The 17,608-nt window shown below is 39.4% G+C and overlaps 1 protein-coding gene across 3 annotated transcripts in view; it reads right to left on the reverse strand.

The window, feature by feature from the left end:
• Positions 1 to 921: 921 nt before the first annotated feature.
• The window catches only part of LOC136258568 (uncharacterized), a 36,613-nt gene continuing 19,926 nt past the window's right edge, over positions 922 to 17,608 (reverse strand). For 2 of the 3 annotated variants that reach the window (XM_066051892.1, XM_066051894.1), the window contains one exon: positions 922 to 2,902. In XM_066051892.1, coding sequence (XP_065907964.1) covers positions 1,188 to 2,902 — 1,715 coding nt within the window. In that variant the 3' untranslated portion in view covers positions 922 to 1,187. Of the gene's footprint in view, positions 2,903 to 7,635; positions 7,760 to 17,608 lie in introns of those variants that run through there. The other variant, XM_066051893.1, reaches the window with a different exon arrangement.

Genomic DNA, 17,608 nt, shown 5'->3' on the forward strand with positions numbered 1-17,608 from the left:
GCAACGTTGCACAGTAAAAAATCAAGCCTGTATGTAGTCTTAGCCATTATGGTGTTACGCTTGTCTGAAGGCATCAGCAATTAGCTAGTCAGCAAAAAATTCCATTTAATAAAAATTGTCACAATCTATTGAAAGCATTTAGAATCGCATTGAAGGCACTTTTGGGCTTGGTTATACTTAACCAATACTGCCAAGGTGGTGGGATTGTATTGCTTTGAGTGATATTTTTGTCAACCTCCCTAATATACTACTGTACTATATGATAATCATGCCTTGCACATATCAACAATGACTCACCAGAACAGTAGATAGTGTACATTTTTACTATGTACACCTTACGTAGCACGTTTGTTCTAGAATAATCTTTGTAAACAATGACTACTATAAATGCAGAGCTGTTGTATTCCTAGCCAGTCTGTGGTAGAATGTAGGGCAAAGAAGAAATAGATAACGGACTTGATTGGGGCAATATCGTGGCAAAATAAATCTATTTCAGTGCTGTGTAATATTTCAGAATCTGTCTATTTTTCAACTGTCGAGAACATACTACCATATAGATGGAAACTTTGGAGGGAGGTAAACTTTGGTGAATAGCAAGCTAAATTGCATTAGGGGAAATAAACGTTGGTGAATTCAAGCGCAATCTTTTAACTTTAAAGAAGCTAATAAACTTTGGTGAATTTGTAGCAAATCAGCAAATTTGCTTAAATTTCCCCCCACAAAAGTTTCCCTCTATATGGTATTACAAAACTACTTGATCTTCATTCTCCTTAACATATTGCAAGTTTTGCTATAATGTGTGACTATTCTATTAGATCTTTCTTGAGCAAAATGCTTGAAGTTTACTATATATGTTCCCTAGTGTTGCTTCATGAAAATTGCACCCATAATGCCAGCACTTTAATTATCCACATATATTATAATACCAATTTTCTAGCAAAATTGATGAATGCTTTAACCAAGACATGGGTGTAGTTTGTGCAGATTTGCATGCATAATAATATCAAGCATACATACAGCAAATCATGAGATTTAAAACAGGTGTGCACATACATATTGTCAAATGTACTCTAAAAACTCTTATACAATGCTTAGGTCTATGATAATTGTTCTGTTTAATTTTCAGTTTTTGCATGGAAAATAAAAACTATATGTACAAGCACAGTTATCATAAAATACAATTTTTTTTACAGTGAAAATAAACAACATTTACTTTCAGCAATTTCAGGATATGCATAGTTATAGAAGTGTAAGTATTGATTCCAGACACCTTCTATAAACAAGTTTTCGAATGTGCTTTTTGCCAGTCCATACTGAGTGGTGTAAATTTTGCTAACTTTCTCTAGTTTTGCACACACCAATAAATCAGTGACAAATTGTCTAGGTGGAGACTTAGTAACTACTATTGCAGTGACAATTGCATCTTTTTCATTATTATCATCTCTTAATTGAAACGTAAACATGTCAGTTATGTTGTGAGTAGTAGGGTCTTCAACTACATAGGTAACTACACAGCCTGGTACTGACAAACACAAGAAATAGTGTGAAAATTCTTCTTCAGATTTGAAGACTTGACTAATCTCAAACTTTGAACCATAACAGTTAACAAGGTTCAATGCTTCAGGAATGTCTTCAGGACTTATCCTTCTCAAGCCATTTGTTTTGGGTGTATCATATGGAATTGTATACCAAAAATTACTGAAAGGATAAACCCAGCAAGTAAATATAACTACTGGTTTAAGTATGAAAGGGACCATTGTACCAACTAGCAGTTGAGATATTCCACTCTTTTTTGTTTTACCTAGCATTTCTTTCAGTAATTCACTTGTTATCAGGGACATTTGATCATTAATTTCTGGATATAATTCAGGATAAAGTTCTACACATGAAGCTGAGAAATCACAACCTCTTATGCTAATGGAATGAGGCACACTACTGCCAAATGTGCATTTTACATATTTGCTTGAAATCCCCACAGCATGAGTGTGATCATATTGAGGGTGATGAATGTACCATTTGTTAGCTTTTTTACATTCAAATGTCTCAGCTACATCTTTAGAATTCAGCCAAGTCCATTCAAGTCCTTCAGGTAAAAGAAAAGGGTCTTCCCTTGCACGATCTTTCAGTGGTTGCTCTATAGGTCCTACTTGTCCTACTTCTTGTCCACGCAATATAACAGGCAGCTTTGCCCATTTTTCCAGTGCAGGAATTGTAAATACACATCCAAGCAGGGGGCAAGATCTCTTTTTGCTCAATGTCAAATAAGCATTATAAGCATGATCAACATGAACCTGCCACACAATGAACAATGATCCCACCATAATCTTGTAACATGTTAGTGTACCACTACCTAATTCAGTTTCTAAATAGAAGCGATGTTTGTGAAGCTCAGCAATTGTGTATTGTCTAGGATCTACATCAATCTGCTCTGTAATAGAAATATGGCTGGGTTTCAAAGGTATCACAGGGATGAACGGCACTACTTCACTCAACTTCATACCATAGAAAGTTTTCTTGAAATTTTGTAATGTTTCATGTGCTGTAGGTATCATAGAAGCAGTTACCATTGCTTCCATCATTCTGGTATCTAAGAAGTTCCAATGTTGGGCTATTGTCAAAGTGGTACAAAGAGCTTGAAATGAGTTTACTTGTTCAATTTTAGGTACAATTTCACCAGATATACAAGCTTTTGGTGATAAAGCCTTTTCCAAACATGCATCTTGCAGAATGTTGAACTTACAACCAGAATTTTCAATCATTGTTTTAATACCTGAAGAGAGCTTCGAGAAAGCATAGTCAATGTCTTCTTCAGGAGAAAATGTTAAAGCAGCTGGTATAGATGTTGGTGGCAAAGTAACAGCTTGTGAACATATATTTTTTGCAGACTGAGTTGACAATAAACCTACATACATAAAAGCAACTTTCAAGGAAGATTATAATTTCTCTATATATTATGTACAAAATATTGCATAATTGCTAATGCACACCACAATATCAAATATTATACATATGTACATGTACGTTTGCTGGCCATTATACTTGGTGAAAAGGTTGTGAAATCAAAGGTTACAGCCAAGTAATGGTTGCAATGATGATAATGCCAACCATTTTTAATGATTAGTGTGTACATAAATAGCTTATAATAGTGCTAAAAGCTGTGCACACTACATGGTTACAGTATTATAGACTTTTAATATTAGGATGTGTCAAGATACAAAGTATAGTGTGTCAAGTAGCCCACAACAGAGTAACATTAACCAAATTCACAACCATATGTGACCGTCTCAGCAAAAACCCGTCTAATTCACACAACTGCCGATTTTTTTTCTCAGCATTACCTCTAGTGTCCAAGGAATGGACTGAAAATAAATTACAGGTGCTTCAGGGGTGTAGCCAGGATTTTTTGAAGTGGGGTTCCAACAGCAGTATTGGGTTACTAGAAGCAGGGGGCTGGGGGCACAGCCCCCAGCTGTGGAGACTCTCAGTTTAATGAATCAAAACTCAGCAAATTGCTATTTTATGCAAAAAGTATATTAATTATAATGCATAATGCTATAGGTATAATAATAATGCCCCTGCTAGTACTAGATAAAGCTACCTAGTGGAAACAGACAGCATAACACATAGAGACACATAATAATAAACTTGCGTATTTTTGTAGCATGCATAATTAATAAATATTTCATTTTTCTGGTTTTTGCTGAGATGGTCACATATGGCAGATAACTCGATCTAATTAAGTACACACTGAATACAATTCAACATGCTCATACTAGTAGTGTGTGCTTTTTAGCACTATACACCTATGCTGAAATGCACACATGCACGCACAGAGGCTCCGTTTCTGGGATAACCAGATAGTTCGTGCACTGCTGTGGGTTTGCTACATAACTAAAACTCTTCTTGTAAGTAGAGTTAAGATGAGCGCTTTTTCAAGCTGATACCAGGCAGTGCTTTCAATAATTTCTGATGGGTTATGATAGAGAAGACAGTCAAATTTTTTTTTTAAATGTGGCATGATGTCCATGGTATATAAAACTAGCCATATTAGCATACCTTCATTCAGTAGCATTTCTCAAATAAAAAAGTGAATAGATTCTCTGATAGCAAAAAAAATAATTTAAGATTGGCTGCCTGGTTAAAAGAGAACCTTTTCTAGCATTGGCATAGCCAAACCTGGGCAAGCCAATTAAGGCATTGCCCTGGCATCAGACTACTTTGCCCCACCATCAGCCACCCAGAGCAATTAAATGGATTAAAGTTAGCTAACCACTCCATATTGCACAAGAATAGATAGCACAACTTACACAATACGAACCGTTCCAACATATTTCTTTCCAACAGAGATGGGGTTATTCAACGGATTATCCTCACAAGTAACTCAATTATGTACAAATAATAGGAGGCAATGAATAGAAACGAGAACTTGTGATTACAAAAACCCATGCAGCATTGTAACAAGGAGTGAAGGGAAAGGATTAGTATTAACTCTTCCAGTATTGTGGGATGGACAGTTAGCATTTGGATCAACTTGTGTAACTATCGGTGTGGTCAAAACTCGGATCAGAGAATAGAGGCGAGGTAGCATAGAGAGAGTTGAGGAATTAGCACCCATGCATCTAGCAGCATAGATACCATTTAGTGATAGTTCAAATGGTATGAAGTATTTGGTCAGTCAGCAATTGTTTTCTTTTTTGTTTCTAGGCTGACAACTTAGTGGCACTGGCAGGCATAGTCATCACGTGATACAACACTAAGCTTAGTCTGGCCTAGCGTTTGCTTAGAGTAGAAGGTAGTGTAGATAAAGTACATGTAGTGACGCATACACATTTTAAAAATGCTGCATTGATGTCCATATGAAGATGGGCATGTGTATGTGTATTGCATGGTTGAATGGCTTGCCCACTCAGTGCCCAGACACGGCAAAGATCTGGCTACGCCACTGTTTCTCAGTATACATAAACAAAATGATGTAGGACTGTCTTACAGTTATTTGTAACAAGTACACATGGAATTTTCAACTAGAGTAGGGATCACAGCACGTTGATAAAAAGTACTGAAACAAGCTGGAGTAGTGAATCACAGTAAAACAATAACAAGTGTTATATCCCTACTGTGCTCCATCCAAGATACCATAATGGAATGATGCACAATAGGGATATAACACTTCTTATTGTCTTATTGTGATTTAATATCGTGCACTACTCCAGCTTGTTTCAGTACTTTTTATCAATGTGCTATGGCCCCTACTCTAGTTGAAAATTCCTGTGTACTTGTTTGTTAACTTTTTTTGTAATGTTTTTGTAATTATTATGACTGGTGAACCCATGCATATACCACATCTGAAATGGTGCTGCACTCCCTAGCTATATCAATTATCATCTAAAAAGTGAAGTATCCATTACACTTTGTTGTCAGCTACATTCAACCCATTACACAGCATTTCGAATCAAGGACTGATCAAAAAGCACCTCTGCAATCCACGGATACCGAAAGGAAAAAAAATGGTGCCATGCACCCCAGTTATATCAATTATCATCTGAAATGTGAAGTATCCATTATGCTTCGATGTTGGCTATGTTCAATCCGTTACACAGCATAACGAATCAAGAACTGTTCGAAAAGCTGTGCCTCCACACAATCAAAATAACCACTATGAAAAATACAGATGATTTCCGTTACGAAGGGAAGCCATCACGTGCTACTGCCAAATCGACACTTTCCACTGTCAGCAAAGATGAATGGGACACAAAGGAGGACACTGGTAAGTCCATGAAGAATGCATTGTACGTACTGCAGTATGCCAAAAGGCACCTGTCAGGTTGAAGCGACGTCGAACAGTGTAAAATCAAGCCCATAGCCTTACCCGTTATTGAGTTACACTTGTCTGAAGGAATCAGTCAGTCAGTTACTCAGTCAGTAGAAAATTCCGTTAAATAATTTAAAAAAAAAATTCCGTAACAACTTGTTGAAAGCATTTTGGGTCGATCTGAAAGCTTGTTTGAGCTTAGTTTTACCTAACCAATACTGCCTCATCATCAGGGAAAATTGAGGGTGTTTCTTGGGTGATGTTATTTCGTGGGACACACTTACTCCTTTGTGGTTCCTACTAGATATTGTAATGTATAATTGTTCTGTACTGCATGTACTTGGCATACAGCCATGTTTGTATGAAGCCATTTCTAAAGGAATAACTGAATATCTAGTGTTTTCAGAGGTGAAAAATTCAGGTGTGCACCTCACAGCATAACGTCTGTCACTAGTGGTAGAAATCCTTATCAAGCATAGTGTAGACAAATTAAGTACTGAATACAACTAATTAGTACAAGTTCTTGTTAGTCAACAATCTGCTTCACATAAGTGTTCTTGGTTAATGTAGAAAACAAAGCGCAGTGTTCTGCACCCTCTTCATTTCTTCCTAGCACACTCTTTCCACACATTTCTATCTTGGGAAAGGCAGTGCCAATCAGCCTCAGCAATACTGAACCTTTTCTGATCTTGTCTCTTTAATGGAGTTTGGCTCCATGTATATAGGCCAAGTCTGTGGCCATCACCCAAACATGTGCAGAAGCCTCTTAGGGATCCTAGCATCATTCATTCTTTGTTGTGACCAAGCCAATGCAAACATGCACGCACGCACGCACGCACGCACGCACGCACGCACGCACGCACGCACGCACGCACGCACGCACACACACACACATGACGGATAGCAAATCTATTATAGATGTCTCTATTCCATCCACTTGTGAAAAGCAGCCTGATCAAACCAGAGACATGGCTGTGGTGTAAATGTGTAGGTATTGGAGTGACTATCCATTCATGGTGAAAAGTGAACTTCACTGGTGCGTGCGTAGATCAATGATTTTCAAAAATTTGGTCACAAATGGTGTATGCATAGATAATACCCACACCCTCTAGGGTCTGGGTATGTGTATTATCTGTGGTTTATGGTACTCTGTCTTAGCCTCTCCTCAGTACATGCGTTCATGAATTAAGCACTACTTGAAGGCTATGTCTGTGTCTGGAAACGAAGACTACTGTACAGAACAACAATACATAACTGTTGTATAAATGTAAAAGTTCATTTTGAAAATTTCCGAGTCCATGTCCATCCATACCTGCCTTTTCTAACTACCCGACCAAACTATGTAAACAATGGTAATTTGTACCTAAGGCTTTGCTGAGCTACCATGGGTTATGGAGGTAAATAGCGGTTACCAATTACGTGTAATACTGTGACATTTTTTTTACAGAAGGTATACCATTTGTTATTTTTCAATACTACTCAGCTCTAATCATACGCTTTCTTCCAGTTAACAAACAACATGAAAAGTTTACTGTGATTTTCAATGTTAAATTTATACATCCTCTGTCGCTACAAAAACCACACTGAGAATCAGACAGTAGTTTCTCAGCCATCTCTTGAAGTGTCTCTCAGGAACCTTGCCAAATAACTTTCCCATGGTATCCAATAAGCTAATCCCTCTCCAGTAACCACACTATCCTTTCTTAGGTACTGATACCTCACATCACTCTTTCAGTACCTTTACCTCTTCCCTTACAGATCATGCATATACTCCAATAAATCAACATCACAACACTTCAGCAACTCAGGCAGTAAATCATTCTTACCAACAGCTCTTCCAGAATTTATACATGGAATAATCTTCTCTGAGATGGGTGAGTTCTCCATACAACCTCTTCAGGGCAGTAGAGGAATTGAGTCTATTGTAATCTCATTGAAAACACCGGAGACATTCAACACAGACCGAAAGTGCTCATGCCATCTCTTCAGTGTCCACCCACAACACAGCTGTCCATCAATCTGTCACAATGGCTTAGGTTGCACAGGTTGTATTCTGGCTCTGCCATGTCAAAATTTGCACACACTACACGCATTGATCCACCATCAGCCACACCATGCTCAATGCTTGCTGTTGATACCAAGTGTTCTTACCATCTAAGCCACATACCTAAACCGCTCCCAATCTTCGAGGAGCTGGATATCAAATGGTACGGTAGTACCATTTAAGTAGGGATTGCAGTGAAACTTTCACACGCCGCCCAAAATTCTGCCTTTAAAATCATCTTAGAGACATTTTACACAACCAAAATCACCTTTACGGAATAGTACTAGTCCATATAATACATAAAACAGCATTAAATACAACAAAATACTTACAGGTGGCCAGATATAAAATTTCTAAACAAATCACCAAAAAACTCGAATTTTAGCCTCACTGCCTCACTCACTGATCACTCACTGATCACAGTCGCAAGGCTAGAGGTCAAACGAAGCAGTGCACGGCCACCATTTTACGCCACAATAACAAACTCACCAGTGGGATGTGCCTTTTGGGGTTCCGACGAGTGCAGGTCCTCTGTGCCTTGTCTCTTCTTTCATCTTCAATCGGGCTGCTTGTCTTTTTCTTCATACAACGAAACCATATTGAGGCATTAATTTTCCATAACAACACTTTCTTTAAGCAGCATAATAGATTCCACAAGATTATTTAAAGCGCTTAAACTATGCTACTGTATGAAGGTACTGGTACTAGATAGCTACCTGTATCTTCACGATAGGTCACAAGATCAAATAATAATAATCACGCCCATTCTTTGTTCTACGCATTATCGATCTATCGATTGAAACCACGATGACACACCCCTTTTACGCTAGGTGACGGAATAGCTAGTCAGTGACCACACACCTTCAAGTTGGAAGGCTAACTCTAATAATCAATTAAAGTCACGATGACCACGCCCTGTTTGGGCAAGCGCACATCTTTGCAGACTGACTCAAGATCAAGACACACGGTAGTGTGTCGTGCGGCCCAAGAAGCCGGCACGCAACCCCGTGAGTATATTGACAGGAAGAAAGAAAACGCAATTTTCGCACCTCCGTAGCTCTGTGCTGCCTTGATGAAACAAGACAAATTTTGCTGTGTACATTCCCTCCAACTTCAGTACTCCACATTCCAAATTTGAGCGAAATCGCTTCAGGCATTCCTGAGATATGCGACTTCAAAAATTGGCTTAGTTTCTTCGTTTTTTTTTCCTTCTTCTTCTTCTTCTTATTTTTCTTCCTCTTTTCGCACACTTACAAAAACTGCTATAAAACGCGAACGCGTTATCCGATTGCCTTGAAATTTGGCACACAGAAGGGGGGTATAAAGGCGCATCTCTGTACCAACTTTGGCTGGAATACCATAAACAGGCAAAGAGTTATGAGCGATTATGCACGAAAAATAACACCAATATGTTGTCACGCCTACAGGGTAAACCGCGTATGGGAAGAAGCTGAAAATCGGTGGGTGAATAGGTTTACTATCGAACCTCAAACCTTTTGTGGTTTGAAAGAAATCGAGCTAAAAACCAGGAAGATACAGCAAAAAAATCAACAGTGTGCAACAATTATGCAATCGAGATTAGCTAATTTTATTATTATTATTATTATTATGCTTGCCACGCCTACCAGATAAACCACTTGGGGTAATGCTTTGAAAATCGCTGTACAGATGGAGTTATCATCTTAGAAAGGCTCTTCAATGGTGTAGAAAAATCAGACTTAAAGCCACGGAGTTATAACACGAAATCCAACTTAGTGTAGCAAGTGCGAGATCGAGATACTCTAATAGAGCAGTCATCCTAATAGAGCAGTCACGCTGAACAGAATTCAAGAGATCAGTTAGAAATAAGTAACCTGTATAGAGATCAGTTACAAACAAATCACCCTGTAGAGAGTTCAGCTACAAACAATTCACCCTGTTCAGACATCAGTTAGAAGAAGTTTTCTTGTAGAGAGTTCAGTTACAAACAAATCACCCTGTTGAAAGATCAGCTAGAAGATGTCACCTTATAGATAGTTCAGTTACAAAGAAACCACCATGTAGAGAATTCAGCTACAAACTAGTGACCCTGTAGATACATCAGCTAGAAGAAGTTACCTTGTAGAGAGTTCAGCTACAAAGAAATCATTCTGTAAAGAGCTCAGCTACAAACAAATCACCCTGTAGAGAGATCAGCTAGAAGAAGTTACCTTGTAGATAGTTCAGCTACAAACAAATCATCCTGTAGAGAGATCAGCTAGAAGAAGTTACCTTGTAGATAGTTCAGCTACAAACAATTCACCCTGTACAGAGCTCAGTTAAAAGAGGTTTCCTTGTAGAGAGTTCAGCTACAGACAAATCACCCTGTAGAGAGATCAGTTAGAAGAAGTTACCTTGTAGATCGTTCAGCTACAAACAATTCACCCTGTAAAGAGATCAGCTAGAAGAAGTTACCTTGTAGAGAGTTCAGCTACAAAGAAACCATCATGTAGAGAATTCAGCCGCAAACAAATCATGTATAGAGAGTTCAGCTACAAACAAATCTCCCTGTAGAGAGATCAGCTAGAATAAGTTTCCTTGTAGAGAGTTCTGCTACAAACAAATCACCCTGTAGAAAGATCAGCTAGAAGAAATCACCTTGTAGAGAGTTCAGCTTCAAAGAAGCAATCATGTGAGAGTTCAGGTACAAACAAATTGTCCTGTAGAGAGATCAGCTAGAAGAAGTTACCTTGTAGAGAGTTCAGCTACAAAGAAACCATCATGTAGATAGTTCAGGTACAAACAAATCACCCTGTAGAAAGATCAGCTATAGAAGAAATCACCTTGTAGAGAGTTCAGCTATAAAGAAACTATCATGTAGAGAGTTCAACTACAAACAAATCACCCTGTAGAAAGATCAGCTATAGAAGAAATCACCTTGTAGAGAGTTCAGCTACAAAGAAACCATCACGTAGAGAGTTCAGCTACAAACAAATCGGCCTGTAGAGAGATCAGTAAGAAGAAATTACCTTGTAGAGAGTTCAGCTACAAAGAAACCATCATGTAGAGAGTTCAGCTGCAAACAAATCACCTGTAGAGAGTTAAGCTACAAACAAATCTCCCTGTAGAGAGATCGGCTAGAAGAAGTCACCTTGCAGGGAGTTCAGTTACAAAGAAATAAACCATGTAGAGAGTTCAGCTGCAAACAAATCACCTGTAGAGAGTTCAGCTAGAAACAAGTCACCCTGTAGAGAGATCAGCTAGAAACAAGTCACCTTGTAGAGAGTTCAGCTAGAAGAAGTCACATTGTAGAGCTACTAACAAAGAAACTACCATGTAGAGTTCAGCTGCAAACAGATCACCCTGTAGAGAACTCAGCTACAAACAAATCGCCCTGTAGAAAGATCAGCTAGAAGAAGTTACCTTATAGGGAGTTCAGCTATGAACAGATCACCCTGTAGAGAGTTCAGCTACAAACAAATCACCCTGTAGAAAGTTCAGCTACAAACAAATCACCCTGTAGAAAGTTCAGCTACAAACAAATCACCCTGTAGAGAGTTCAGTTACAAAGAAACCACCATGTAGAGAGTTCAGCTGCAAAAAAATCAATCATTCTGTTGAGAGTTCAGCTAGAAGAAGTCACCTTGTAGAGAGTTAAGCTGCAAATAAATCACCCTGTAGAGAATTCAGCTACAAACAAATCACCCTGTAGAAAGATCAGCTAGAAGAAGTTACCTTGTAGAGAGTTCAGCTACAAAGAAACCACCATGTAGAGAGTTCAGCTGCAAACAAATCACCTGTAGAGAGTTCAGCTAGAAACAAGTCACCCTGTAGAGAGATCAGCTAAAAACAAGTCACCCTGTAGAGAGTTCAGCTAGAAGAAGTCACATTGTAGAGAGTTCAGCTACAAAGAAACTACCACGTAGAGAGTTCAGCTGCAAACAAATCATCCTGTAGAGAGTTCAGCTAGAAGAAGTCACCTTTTAGAGAGTTCAGCTACAAAGCAACCACCATGTAAAGAGTTCAGCTGCAAAAAACTCAATCATCCTGTAGAAAGATCGGCTAGAAGAAGTTACCTTGTAGAGAGTTCAGCTACAAAGAAACCACCATGTAGAGAGTTCAGCTGCAAACAAATCACCTATAGAGAGTTCAGCTAGAAACAAGTCACCCTGTAGAGAGTTCAGCTACAATGAAACTCCCATGTAGAGAGTTCAGCTGCAAACAAATCACCCTGTAGAGAACTCAGCTACAAACAAATATGCAGTGTAAAAAGATCAGCTAGAAGAAGTTACCTTGTAGAGAGTTCAGCTACAAACAAATCACCTGTAGAGAGTTCAGCTAGAAACAAGTCACCCTGTAGAGAGATCAGCTAGAAACAAGTCACCTTGTAGAGAGTTCAGCTAGAAGAAGTCACGTTGTAGAGAGTTCAGCTACAAAGAAACCACCATTTAGAGAGTTCAGCTGCAAACAAATCACCCAGTAGAAAGTTCAGCTATGAACAGATCACCCTGTTGAGAGTTCAGTTAGAAACAAGGAATCCTGTAGAGAGATCACCTAGAAGTATCGCCTTGTAGAGAGTTCAGCTACAAACAAATCACCTGTAGAGAGTTCAGCTACAAACAAATCACCCTGTAGAGAGATCAGCTAGAAGAAGTCACCTTGTAGAGAGTTCAGCTATAAAGAAACCACCATGTAGAGAACTCAGCTACAAACAAATCGCCCTGTAGAAAGATCAGCTAGAAGAAGTTACCTTCTAGGGATTTCAGCTACAAACAAATCACCCTGTAGAGAGTTCAGTTGCAAAGAAACCATTCTGTAAAGAGCTCAGCTGCAAACAAATCACTTGTACAGAATTCAGCTACAAACAAATCACCCTGTAGAGAGATGTAACGAAGAAACGAAACGCGTGTTGACCGCCATGTTATTCTAATTAATGTGTCAAGAAAAAAAGGGGCGCATGCGTAATAATGCTAATTAGCTACAACAGCAAAATAATGGCCTAATTGTCTATAACATTCCCGGGGGGGGTTTGATTACCCCGCGAAATCAAAAAGTTACACGAACATAAAAGATAATCACAACCAGTCAAACATCTGCTTCTAACGGTATCAAATGCTGTATTGGACGCCTTAGATTGATGACTTTCTCCTTGCTTAGTACCTGAATCTTTGCTGATCTAACCTTTCCATCTCGTCCTTCTAGTGTTTCAGTCACCTTAGCTAATTTCCACAAACATTTGGCTGTTCCGTCTTCTTTTAGTATCACAATATCTCCAACTTGTATCCTCCTAGCATTGTCATTAGGTGTCTTGATTGCTCTTCGTTCTTGTAAGCTTAACAGATAATCTTTCTGCCATTGTCGAGTAAAACTGTTCAGCACACGAAATTGGTGTTTCGCTCGTTTAGTCAGTGTTTTGTTAGTACTTGAAACCTCAAATTGACATCCACTGGGTGTAGTAGCTAACCTTCGTCCATAGACTAAACTAGCTGGGGTTAGAGCATAGGACACACCTTCCTCATCATCCTGCACGTAGGTCAAGGGTCTATTGTTCAGTATTGCCTCTATTTCTGTAACAGTTGTCACCAACTCATCAAACCTTAAAGTGGATTTTCCCACGACCTTCCTCAAGCAACGTTTCACACTTCTAACCATTCTCTCCCAAAATCCCCCCCACCAGGGGGCCTTCTCTGCAATAAACATCCATCGGATCTGTTTGTTTGTCAGGTGTTGATGGACTTCTTCTGATCGTACCACCTTCATCACTTCCTTAGCACAATGCTTAAACGTTTTTGCATTATCTGACATAACAAGTGATGGTACTCCTCTCCTGCTACAAAAACGTCTGAAAGCTAACAAGAAAGTGGTAGATGTCATGCCATCAGTAACCTCTAAATGCAATGCTCGAGTGGAGGCACACGTAAATAAACAAATGTATGCCTTACTACTCTGTGTCCCTGCACCACTCCGAACATACAAAGGTCCAGCAAAATCTACCCCTATATTGTTGAAGGGTGGGTCTTCACTTACTCGCTCAGTTGGAAGATCAGGTATCTGTGGTCCGGAGTATGGTCTACCTTCATAACGTCTGCATACATTACATCGTCTTATAATCTTCTTTACAGCTTCACGGCCTCTGAAAATCCAGTAATGTTCACGTAAGGAAGCCAATGTCTCTGAAACACCATTGTGATGCACTAATTTGTGACTCTCTCTAATTAACAGCTCAGTAAAGTAGTGTTTTGTTGGTAACAATACTGGGTACTTCATAGTTTCTGATAGGTTTGCATTACCTAAGTGTCCTTTACAACGGATAAATTTCTGATCACTTAAAAACAATTGGAATTGCCTCTTGTAGGTAACTGTCTTACCCTTCTGTAATTGTTTGTGCTCTTCTGGGAAGGAGTTCTTCTGTATTGATCTGATCCATAGGTTCTCAGCCTCTCTCAATTCCTCACCATTCAAATCTTTTGATACTTCTGTTCCGTTTTTAGATTTCAACAAGTTGGCAAATTTCAACACAGTTCCCGTCACTCTTAACAGTTTAAGCTTAGAATTGTACCTTTTCAGGTCAAATATGGCTTCAAGATTTAAAACTGCATCTCTGTCTTCTGCAACTGATACCATCGAGTGTACTATGACTGGTGAGTTCTTCACTAATTCTGCACTAGCCGCTGTACATTCATATTGTGTGGGGTGATCAGGCCACTTGTCAGGATCTTGTTTCAAAAAATTTGGACCATTCCACCATAGCTCATTGGATATCAGCTCACTAGCTGTACACGATCTGGATGGTATGTCTGCTGGATTCTTCAATCCTGGGCAAAATCTCCAGTTCTCTCCCGTAAACTGGCGTATCTCTGCTACTCGAATCTGTACGTACTGCTTCCAATGGCGGTGGTTTTTGATCCAGCACAACACTGTCATTGAGTCTGTCCAACAGTATACTTGTGGCCTTATAGGCAGAGACTTCAAGATAGTATTGACCAAACGAGAAAGTATGGTAGCTCCCAACAATTCTAGCCTAGGTATGGTTTGCCCTTTTATAGGTGCAACACGGGTTTTTGATGCCATTACACATGTACTCACCGTTCCATCATTATAAGCAGACTCAAATAAACGACTGCTGCATAGGCCTTTTCTGAGGCATCACTAAATCCATGAATTTCCAATGTGGCAGGCGTCAGCTCTCTGATGTGATAATATCTTGGGACGTTTATCTGTGACATCACGTCTAGGTCATTTGTAAACTGCTCCCACTTAGTTAATGATAGTTCAGTTAACGTTTGGTCCCAATCCACCTTGTCCTTACACAAAATCTGGAACAGAATCTTGGCTGCAATGATAATTGGACTAAAGAGTCCTAGCGGATCAAACAATTTAGAGGATGTCTTCAAGACTGACCGCTTAGTAGGTGGTAATGACTTGGCAAACATCATGACATCTTTAAAACTGAAGTGTAAATCATCTGTTTTTGTATCCCAGGTAAGACCAAGTATCTTAACACCTTCAACTTCACTTGGAATTGTGGTATTATCTGTGGAATCAATTTTTTGCTGTAAGGACTCTGAATTGGTTCTCCACTTGCGGAGGTTGAATCCTCCACTTGCCATGAGTTGTCTGGCCTTCTCATATGTATGGATTCCTTGTTCTTCATTTTGCACACCACAGATGAGATCATCTACATAAAAAGACTGTGACAGTAATTCTGCCATCTCTGGTTCCTTAAGCAGAAAACGGGTCAAGTGGTATTGGATTGTTTCTGTCAAAATTGCTGGACTAGGTGTTAAACCAAATACTAGTCGACAAAATCGGTATTGTATTACCTCGGGCCTTGGCTTCAAAATGTCATCAATCCACAAAAATCTCAGAGCATCACGATCCTTTGGGTCTATGACAATTTGATGGAATGCCTTTTCTATGTCAGCAGTAAGACCAATTGGGTGACTTCGAAAGTTCAAGAGTAAATTAAATATGTGCGGTATCCCATTTGGTCCTTTCTCTAAGCAGTCATTTAATGAAAGTGATGTTTTGTTGGCTTTGGCTGATGCATCAAAGACAATTCTCAATTTGGTGGTCTCTCTGTCAGTCTTTATGACAGCATGGTGAGGTAAAAAATAACAGCCATCTTGGTATGTTTTGCTAGGGATATGCTCTATAATACCATCCTGTACCTGCATCTTGAAAGTTGCGTCATACTGTTGAAATAGAGATTTATCCCTTTGTAACTTGCTTCTTAACTGATTGAGTCTAGCCATGGATATTTCATAACCATTGCCTTGAGGTCTGAAATCTGTTTTCCAAGGAAGAGTGACCTGGTATCTGCCCAGGATCCAATCATATTTCAAATCAACAAACAAAGAACTCATGGAAGCCGTCTGGGTTTCTTCAGCTATACCGATTGACTCGGTCTCCCAGAAACGGTGCAAGTCATTACTCAAATCTTGGTCACTACACTGTTCACTGAGTGAACCAACTCCTTCTATTACCAAATTAGACAATGCATAATTCACTTCTTTGTTTCCTGCATTGACTGGTCCAGATAGAAGCCATCCAAACTTGCTACTCACAGCAGTTGGCCCTTCATTTCCACGTTTAATGTCTCCAGTGACAATATCCCAATAGAAATCTGATCCAATGAGCATATCAACTTTGTCAGACGAATACTTGGAAGCACTTGTATCTGCTAGGTCTAATTCTTGTAAGTGGGAATATTGCTGTGGCTGGACAGGTATTTGCAATGGTGAACAGATGGCATGGTAGCTTAGTGCTGTAATCTCTACATCCTTGCCTTGCTTTGCTTGCAGTCTAACTTTAACCAAGTCACATTTTTTCTTATTGAACTCTTCACTTCCGAATGTGTTCACCGTCAAAGTTTCTTGTTTCAGGGGTTTCAATTTCAGCCTCATCTTTAGCTCATTAGACAGATATGAGCGCTGACTTCCAGCATCCATCAGTATTCTCACAGGTACTAAATCACTATTTGCTGTGTAGGCAAAAGTGCGAGCAGTCTGTAGTAAAACTTCATTCTTGCACCTTGCTACTGTGGTTACTTTGGGTGTGGAGGTGTCACTTCCTTCGGTGGTACCACTGGCCTCTTTGGGTGGCTCTGGAGCAATATTCTGTTCATACAGGGACTGATGGTGCTTCCTTCCGCACTTACGACATCGCCTATTCACAGAACATTCAGAAACACGGTGACCATTACTCAAACAAAGAAAACAACAACCTTCTCTTTTCAATACTGCCACCCTTCCTGAAATAGTATTTATCTTTTCACAGCTGGCTGAATAATGTTCAGCTTTGCAAAATATACATTGCACCTTACGCTTCGACTTATCCTCTTGCACTAGTAAGGAAGCTGCAGTGGGCGGTGGCAATCTCTTTTGCTGGTCCATATTTCTGGTATCAAAAAATTTCATGCTCTCACTCATTTCCCTGGCTTCAACTTCATTCTTTATTACCTCCAAGAGTTCATCCACAACCCATACATCCCTCTTTGTAAGTCGAGCTATCTGTAGACGGATGTTGTATGGTAACTTGGTCATTATCACAGGGATCAATAAACAACCATATTGTTCACGGGCAATTCCTAACGCTTCAAGTGCTCGGACATTCACATTAATTTTGTCGTACACTAAACGAATCTGAACAGCTTTATCTCCATTACAGTTAGGTAGTTTCACAAGTTCTTCCATGTGGGCTGCGATGATGTTTTGTTTCTTCCCAAATCGTTCCTTTAGCAACTCCAAAGCTGCTGCATAGTTACCTTCCGACAGTGTGAGTCCTTGTATTGCACT

The sequence above is a fragment of the Dysidea avara genome, chromosome 6 (genome assembly GCF_963678975.1).
Source record: "Dysidea avara chromosome 6, odDysAvar1.4, whole genome shotgun sequence".
Taxonomy (NCBI): domain Eukaryota; kingdom Metazoa; phylum Porifera; class Demospongiae; order Dictyoceratida; family Dysideidae; genus Dysidea; species Dysidea avara.